This window comes from Megalops cyprinoides, chromosome 19 (genome assembly GCF_013368585.1).
Source record: "Megalops cyprinoides isolate fMegCyp1 chromosome 19, fMegCyp1.pri, whole genome shotgun sequence".
Classification (NCBI taxonomy): Eukaryota; Metazoa; Chordata; class Actinopteri; order Elopiformes; family Megalopidae; genus Megalops; species Megalops cyprinoides.
The window spans coordinates 5,009,248-5,018,671 of record NC_050601.1 but is presented as its reverse complement, the minus strand read 5'-3'; the positions used below and the strand labels follow the sequence as shown (position 1 = coordinate 5,018,671).

The window sequence follows — 9,424 nt, the reverse complement described above, 5'->3', positions numbered from 1 at the left end:
CCTTCACACAGACAGTGAGGCACACCTCAGATTTATTACCTCACCCGAATAATGACTGGAGGGCTCAGTGTATTATGGGATGACAGGGTCCTATCTGGAATTAATACATACATTCTCTCCTCTCTCCGTGCCTGCCTCTCCCTGCTTCACGAGCTTAATGTGGGACAGGGGAAAACCCGATTTTACAATTTCACATCATTCAGCAATTTCTCAAATGGGAAGTCTGAGTTCAGTGATTGATTTCCAGTTCCCATTAAAAAAGAGGAATCTCATATTGTTCCGGTGCTTCCTCCTACAGACGTAACGCTCTGAAAATGTGAGGGAGTTTTGAGCTGTGGCAGCGGTGTAGGTTTCATTGATAAACTGAGAGATACACTGTCACTAGATGGTTGGTGTGTGTGTGTGTGTGTGTGTCAGGGGAGTGAATAATGCTCCCTCCAGGCTCATAGTCTAGGCCGGGATGACTGAGCTCACAACCTGTTGTTACTGAGACGCAGTAGGGTACGCAGTGGGGTACGCAGTGGAGTACGCAGTGGAGACGCAGCACCTGTGTCTCCAGGATGCAAGGTGTGGCAGCAGAGGAATGTGGGCCGGCCAGGTGAGGGGCACCTGCCTCCCTGCCCTCTCACAGGATGTCCGAACAGGTATGTTGCCATGACAACAGTGACCCCTTTCTCTCGGATTGCTCCTTAAACAGCGCTACTGACAGTGCTGCATCCTACGCCACTGAAGCCTCAAGGCTCCTCGAGGGACTACACAACATGGAGAAGGGCCAGGAACTCCCCCAGTATACGCCCAACACAGCCCCACCTCCCTACTACGGGGGCACAGACTCGGGCCCCCAGCCAGTGCCCTACCAGGGCCCCCCCACGGGGGTCTCTTACCAGGGAGGTCAGTATGTGTCACTTCCCCCTTTGTCCCAGGGTAACCCCTCTATGTCCAATGACACCTTAAGCTACACTATTCTGCTACTGTTTCGCATTATGATGTTTGGACTATGTGAATGAATTGGTGATATGTCCCCTGTTGGGATGTCAACCCTGGAAAATGTGATGGTGACTAAAACATTTCTCAGATGTTCTTTATATGTACCCCCCACCAGCTCCAGCCCCATCAGCTCCAACCATCATGACAGGAGGTGAGTCAGGGCTTCCACTCCCTGCCCCCGCCCCCCAAAATTTTACTGTGAGTGTGAGTGTGTAGGCCTGTGCTGTGTGTGTGTGTGTGTGTGTGTGTGTGTGTGTGTCTGTGCATGGTTGTCAAACTAATCTGCATCTTGTTATTTTGAGTGTTCTGTATTTGTTTATGTAATTATATATAACTCTTGCCCTGCCCAAAACTGTAAGCCTGCTGTCTCGGTCTGCTGATCTGGACTCGCTTACAGTTACACATCACTGACCTGTTTAACCACGGGGTAACTACACTGCTAAACTGCATAAACGAAAATGAATACCAGTCCAAAAGGAGACATATGTCAGTTCAGCTTTCATGGCTAGTTCTATACACAGTACCAGCACAACCTGATGTCTGGGTATGTCTCAGTGAAGGTGATATCAGTTCTGTACATTACATTACAAATCCATGTGTCTTTATGACAGTGTTACCTGTTCTGTGCAGTACATTACCGATTGTCCCCTGCAGTGACCCAGGTGATGGTGACGCCGAGCCTGTCAGATGTACCGAGCCAGACCCTGTGCCCCCACTGTCAGCAGCTGGTCCTGTCCCAAACCAGAGACATCACTGGTCTGCTCTCCTGGATCATCTGTGGCTCCCTGGCTGTTGTCGGGTAAATAAATCTAGGAGCGATTTTAACTACCAACAACTTCATTACATATTCATGTCAGTAGTGGCTATAGGAGCCCAGCCAGATTTACAGTACTGTTTGTTAAAGCTGTGCTATGTACAGTTCCCATCATAATATCCCTCAGATTGTGCCCAGATAGGAGGATGAAGTTATTTAAAAATGTTGAATAAGAGCTTTTACATCATCCAAACCTTCCAAAAATGAAATGAATAACTCTAATGTAAGGAAAACATGCAAGACAAGTCAGAAATGTATGTCCTTTACTTATGATGCAAGTTTCCCTGAAATATTTGCAGATACAGCGCAACTGGACATACAATTAGCAATTCATTTAAAGCTAGGTAGTACGTGCAGAGAGATACACCAAACAAATTGGCACCCGTGTTTTACAGTGTGACAGGGTATGTGCCCCCTGGGTACCACATGTGGCTAGAGATCTGTTGCTAGGAGATGCAGGGCATCCTCAGAAACAGGACCACACTAAAAATGGCAGGTTATATGAAAGCCTAGACTATGCACACTACTAAAAATTAATTGAACAGAGAATGGAGCAAAAGATACTAAAATGCAACACCCATTGCCAGCACCCTACATGTCTGTGATTACCCAGTGTAGCAGGGCTCAGAGACGCATTGTGTGTGATACAAGGCACAGTGCCCTCTAGTGTCAAGACAAGAGTATGATCGGTTCATGTCTTGGGACGTAAATCTTCAGAGCAGCTAGCTGGTGAATGGTTTCACACATACCCATTGCATAGTGGTAAGGAGCAGGGCTCAAAACCAAAAGGTTGCTGGATGAATTCCCAGCTGGGGCACTGCTGCTGTACCCCTTGGGCAAAATACTTAACCCAGAGTTGCCTCAGTAAATATCCAGTTGTATATAAATGGATACCATGCATAACCTGTTACCTATGTAAGCCACTCCGGATAAGAGTGTCTGCAAAATGACAGTAATGAAATGTAGCATCCTCTCTGTGCCTCTCCGTGGTTCCCCGCATGAGCGCGTGATTGACGGGTCTGAGACGTTGTGTGCATTTCCCTCACAGGTGCTGGCCCTGCTGCTTCATCCCTCTCTGTACACACTGCAGCATGGACGTGGAGCACCACTGCCCCAACTGCAAAGCCCTCATTTACGTGTACAGGCGCCTCTGAGCCGCTCAGCTGCGCAGACTCCAGTGCAAACGCAGACTGACAGGCGGAGAGATCAGTCACCAGTCCGTAACGCGCTCAGAGATCATTAGGGCAGATGTGAGCCTTGGATTCTGCGGCAGAGTAGCTTTGGAGCAGGCAGCATGCGGTGAAGAAGTGAAGAAGCTGGACTCTTTGGAATTTCCAGAATTTTTTTTTTTTTTTTTTACCTCCCGGAAGAACTCGGTGAGACCTTGCAGCGCTGATTTATTCTAGAAATTGAGACTCGTGTCTTTTTTTTCATGCACACGTCATGTCAGTTTTGCAGATTGCACATCAGACATCGGCAAAACATTTATTTTAAAACAGCACTTTAAAAATGTTTAAATATTTACAGGTTTAAGGCATTTTATTGCGAACACAACCAGATAAATTGCTTGTATCAGTGTTGATTATTTAATCTCATAACAAAAAATGCATAAAACTTTTCCTGTCTTTTTATTAATTTTGCTGCCATGCCTTTCCTTAATGTACTAAGGTTCCAGAGGGTAAAATGATCTTGTTCTTTGCATGGCTGCTATTGGGACGTGTGATTTTTTGATCATCAGCTGTACATGCATACACTAGTGGTCCTGAACCTTGTGAAGGGAAGCTCTCAGAAAGCTCATCCGGCAGACCATCATACAACAATGCTCTCGCGTGGGAGAAACCATACGGTTTTGGTTGTATGAAAGGTTTCTCACAGAGTCTGTTCAGTTTGTGGTCATTGTGGGAAGGTTTTTACTTATTTGTCACATCTCAAAATTCACCATCAGACTCACACAACAATGAAATTGTTTGTTTGTGCAGCGAGTTTGTATCAAAAATGTCATTTAACCAGAGAGACATGGATGTGTCCACGCTAGACAGGAACACTTTATACAGTTACTATAGTTGTACACCTTGTGGGAAGTCGTTTTTGTTTTTCCTTTTAATCTCAAAGTACTCTGACATTCTGAAACATCACCTGAGATTCCAGCTTTTCATGCTTCAGATCTAGTTTCACTTGATCTTGACAGAATGTTATTTTCTGTTTTCTGACTTGTTAATTTGACACAAAGTGAAGTCACTGTCCATGGGTGTCAGTCAGCTTGTCACATGTTAATCCGAGGGCATTTGACAGCTGGAACAGCCAAAAAATAATAATAATAACAGAAGCAAAGAATAACAGGAAAGATATTCATTGCCTTTTGAGATACAAAATGGTCCACAATCTGAAATGAAAGCTCATCTAAATGAGGGGAAGCAACCAAATCCCTCAAAGCCTGAACTGAAACAATCTATAGAGGCTGTACAACCTCAAGGAAGAGGAACATGGTGGTCAACTGACATTTCAGCATCTTGGGCAGACACACCTGATCTATGATAAAGGCCTCAGGATACTTGCGATGTGTTTGTAGCAGGCCTAGAAAAACGCTTCAACCTGTCCAATTTGCACTGAAAACATTCAACTTGCAGTTCCACCGCTTGTCAGCAGAGGGCAGTTTAGTCTTTGCTGTTCACTCCCAAATCCCCCCCCCCCATTTTGAAAGATTTTTACTCTGTGATACTGTTCTCAGACAATATAACAATTACGTCATTTTATCCCATTAACAATACACTCAATATCTACTTTTTAAAAAATATAATCACTACAGGAATTTGTTACATTAAAAACGTTGTTAAAAGGGGTGGGGAAGGTTACTGCAGATCATTCCAGTACAGGCAGTTTGCAATGACATATTACACACCTGCACTCTGCATTAGCACAAGCAGCGTGAAGTCTGGGAGGAAGTGAGAAACCCTCTCTGTAAATCACTGCGTGAACTGGCAGAGCTGCGAGAACAAAGAAGGTGAGAAAGACTCTTCTTTTTTTTTTACACAATTTGCCGAAGCAACTATGTCAGGTCTCTTTTTTTTACCATGTTTAGCCTCACAGCAAGTGTATCAGAACAATGTGGCCACCTCCCCTACACAGCATATGCCTGCTTTTTCTCTCCCTCTCTCCCTTACATCCCTCACTTCCCCCTCCTCCTGTTGTGTAGGGCTTCCTTTCTTTTCCTTCATGCTCAGACACCCCCCACTCCCCCTGCCGTCTGTCAGCGGAGACTGACAGTGAATGATGTGTGTCAGTGTTTTTACTGCAAAATTAAGTGTCTGACAGCTTATTTTATTCAAGACCCCGGGGCTGGGCAATTGTGAAAGAGAGATGTGTGAAATTGTGTGTGATCACACCACTAGGGAGACTATTTGGTTGACGGGCTGTCAGCAAAAAAAAAAAAAAAAAAAAACACTCAGCTGAGTCTATCACTCAGGAGACATGAATGCAGAAAAGGAAAAAAAAAATCCCTCAGTGACTGGTTTGGCGACAAGTTCTTTGTTGCGGAGTCCAGTCTGATAGAAGCTCACCTGTCACCTGTCACCTGTTGCCTGCTGGCTCAAGCCCAGCATAGCCACACAGAGCCAGCGAGAGTGGACAGATGGCCTGCTTCACATCACACATCAGCTCAGATGGTCCAGATGAGTCTGATCTCATTCCAGCCCGTGCTTGATGCTGTTGGTGTCCTCTGACCGTTTGACTTTTGTCATCAGGCTGGGGTCCCGTGGCCTTCCAAGAGCCGCTGATGACACAGTCTTCTGTGCCAGCGCTGCTCCATTATTCATCAAAGCAAAACTCCATTGTGGTATTTATTTATTTATTTATTTACTTACAGGCAAATAGTTCAGTTTACCTCCTCATTTTCAGTTGCAGTTCAAGTGTTCGGAATGGGTGCTGATGGAAAGGTTTGGAAGGGGGCGCAGGGCAGCTGGGTGCAGTCAGATTTCAGCTCCAGGGGGAGGGTGAGACTGCTGAGTTCCTATAGTGGAAGAATAGTACTCATTCCAATTGGTATTAATTCACTTTTGTTTCGGTTTATTTTATACCCAGCAAAACTCCCAAACACAGAAACCTGATCTGAAAAAACAGGCAGACTCCCTGTGGGGGGGTAATGTGTAGCAAAATATCATCGGTGCACAGCCATATCTAACCCATCTTGTTAGTGGAAGTATCAGTGTTATGGCCATGAATGTTAGGATAGAAACAGATTCTTCCAGCAAGGGGCTCTAGTGCAACTGCATAAAGCAGTGGCACTATCATTTTTTCTATCAGTACCTTTCCATTTGTTATGGGTATTTTATTATTATCTCTTTCTGCGCCTGAGAGAATGTTGATTAACACCAACTGTCATGACAGGTCTGTGGCATTTCTGTGGAAGCTGTGGCATTTCTAAAAGCTGGGGTGGTTTCTAAAGCTGGGGTTCTAGAAGCTGAAGTGGTTTAAAAGCTATGGCAGATCTGGGGATGTTCCCAAAGGCATAGTGTTTCTAGAGGCTAGGGTGCTTCCTGAAGCTGTGGCAATTCTAGACCCTGGTGTAGTTCTTAAATATGTGGCCATTCTAGAAGCTGTGGTGGTTGTTGAAGCTGTGGCAGTTCTAGAAGCTGTTCTTGAATGTGTGGCAATTCTAGAAGCTGGTGTGATTCTTCAAAGAGTGGGACAATTCTTAGTGGCTGGTGTGAGTGTTGAAGCTGTGGCCATTCTAGAAGCCTAGGTGGTTGTGGAGCCTATGCTGGTTCTGAAAATGAGGATGTAGGAGAGCAGGAGACCTCTAGGCAGCTGGGAGGACCACACACATACACATCATTTTAACCACTCAGAGCTGTGAGAGAGCATGAGTATAGGTTGAATTGAATGTGATATCTTGGTGTTTGTGTGTGCCTCCAAAACAATGTCTTGAATTCATTTTCATTCGGTCATGAACAGCTATTGAATCTATATATGGAAAGAAAGGATGGAAAGAGACACCCAGAAATTCACAGGAGAGCATCTTTGTAGTTCTGAGCTGAGACTTTGAATTCACAGAAATCATAAGTGAAGAGCAGAACGAAACACAGACACACACACTTGGACATCTAAGCAAACCCAGGTTTGGTATGCAAAGGTACCTGGGTGTGTCTGTGCACACACACACACACACACACACACGTGCACTGCCCACATCCATTGTGCTAACGCACTGAATTAAATTCTGAATCTAATAACCAAAACTTGCTGAATTATGTATATCTGATGAGTCCCTGTTCTGCACACCACAGTGTAGGGAAACAAGAGCAAAAAGATGTGACAGATGAAGGCAATGGAAAGATGGAAAAAGAGAGAGAGAGAAAGAGAGAGAGACAGTAGCCTTAGCTGCAGAAACGGAGATAGTAGCATGGCAGTTCACTTCTTTTACTTCTCTGTTTCATTTTTGTCCATCCGTCTGGCGATCTGTCTGTCTGTCCGACGGTCTGTTTGCCTGTCTGTCCGGCAAAAACACAAAGAATGGGTGACCTCTGTGATCACACTGATTGCCCTGCTCATTACGTTACATTACGTTACATTACATTACATGCATTTAGCAGATGCTCTTATCCAGTGTGACTTCCAGCACAACAGAACATATGTAAGTGTATCCATTCAAGGTGAATGAGCAGACCAGGCTAACAACACTCCCAGACCAGTGAGTGTGAGCATAACACCATTCGAGCCCTACCACAAGTTAACTTGTACAATTTGACTAGGCAACGGAAGCCAAACGGAAGTATCCTTACCTGCTTCACAGTGGGGAGAGAACAGCACAGGAACCCAGGCCAGGTGATCACGCACTGGGGAAAGGGGTGAGCGTGAGAGAGCATACACTGACATCATTCGGGTGTCAGTCTGGAGCTGACTGTGACTCACTCTCTCACTAACTGTCACGTACACACACTCAAAAACTTTTTCTAATCGCTCCTGCAACAGTCTGGCTCATCTATCTTCATTACTGCACACTCCGGTGCACAGAGGAATTCAGTAACAGTGAGACTCATACACACACACCCACACACACACACCCACACATAACGCACACACCGACACACACATACAGGCACACACCCACACGCAGAATATTTCAAAAGTAGCTTATTTCTGCTTACGGTTTACAAAAACATCACAGCGCTCAGCGACTCATTTTTTTATGATTGAATCTCAGCCTTGTCCTTCATTCTTTTTTTTGTGTCCAGGACACATTTTTTAATCGGGAAGAGAACGTGAACTTGCACATATTTGTGTCTGTGTCTACTGTTGTGTGAATGTGCGTGTATGTGCACTCACACTTTTCTTAACCACGTACTTCTCCATTCACCCCTCTATTCATCCCTCTCTCATCTACTAATCCCTCTCACATTCCTCTGACCCCCTTCTCTGTACATTATAAAGTATTGACAAGGCAGGAAAGTAGTCAAAACAAAAATTTTGCAACAGTAATAACATAATAGTCAATATTCAGAAAGAGGAAATACAGCTCATTTTCTCTGCCTCCCTCCCTCCCTCTCAGAGTTAGAAGACAGTTTTACGAATGATGTGATTACCAGATTAAGTGTGATTTTATTTCATCCACTCAGTATTAACAATTTGTAGTGTTACAGACAAACAACATTTACATGAAAGCGAGAATACAAATTTAAATTGTGTTACACATTCATTCTGCGCTTACAAAAGCATTTTCAGTGAAATCTGTTTGCGTATTGAACAAGGTGATTTGTTGAAGCAGGTGTGCAGCCGTAGGGAAGCACTGAAATTTCACTTTGTTGCCATGTTGATGAAAGGGAAAGGTCATGCTGTAAGCATGAAAGAGAAAAATGATATTCCTTCTGATGTGCTACTCAAAACATCCTGTCAGATCCCAGATTTTGAGAATTAAGTTCCATTAATTAGGTAAGTAGAGCAGACTGTGGCAGCAGACTAATTGCTCACATGACAATGTCGTGGCATGTTTTCATTCATTTGTGAGAAGTACATGCAGGCACGCACAAGCACATAGCAAGTTTGCACATTCAGACACACAATCACATACACACGCACACACACGCACACATACACACAAGCACTGCACCTCTCCTTCCCGGACTCACACACACATCCCATCTCCACCTCCTCCTCCTTTCAGGTGTTGTATGCCTTCTCCTTTATCTGTCTCTCCTTCCGATGGCTTCACTCGTGCATTCATCCTCTGAGTCCCGTTCTCGCTCCCTCGCTCCCGCATTTTCTCCCCCTTCTGTTTCTCCCCTTCTTCGGCAGGGTCACACTCCTCCGTTCTCCTTTGTCTCCCATCCTTTCTTCTTCTCTCCTCCTCACTCTCAGCCCTGTTCTCTCAGACACACATCCCGGCTCCCCGTCTCCCTCCCTCTTTTTCTCGTTTCTCCTCAGTCGCACTTCCAGAGCCCTCTCCTTTTCTCTCTTTCCTTTTTCTCTCTCGCTCTCTCTCTGTTGTTCATTCCTGTTTTCTCTCAGCCGCACACACACACACACACACACACACACACACACACACAGAGCGGCATCTCTCCTCACCTCTCTTGCTATTTCTCTCTCCATCTTAAACACTCCTCCTCTCTCACAACCTCTCTCTGAACC

General features: G+C 45.0%; 1 protein-coding gene across 1 annotated transcript; it reads left to right on the top strand.

The window, feature by feature from the left end:
- Positions 1 to 1,109: 1,109 nt before the first annotated feature.
- LOC118793993 (lipopolysaccharide-induced tumor necrosis factor-alpha factor homolog) lies at positions 1,110 to 3,089 on the top strand. Its single transcript, XM_036552126.1, has 3 exons — positions 1,110 to 1,138; positions 1,642 to 1,786; positions 2,850 to 3,089. Exons 1-3 carry the CDS (start codon positions 1,129 to 1,131, stop codon positions 2,953 to 2,955), a joined length of 261 nt encoding a protein of 86 aa, XP_036408019.1. The 5' UTR covers positions 1,110 to 1,128; the 3' UTR covers positions 2,956 to 3,089.
- The last annotated feature ends 6,335 nt before the right edge of the window (positions 3,090 to 9,424 follow it).

Excerpts from the sequence above, each read along its gene's own strand:
- LOC118793993 (XM_036552126.1), top strand. Across the intron at positions 1,787-2,849 it reads GGCTCCCTGGCTGTTGTCGG|GTGCTGGCCCTGCTGCTTCA; the intron begins GTAAATAAATCT and ends TTTCCCTCACAG.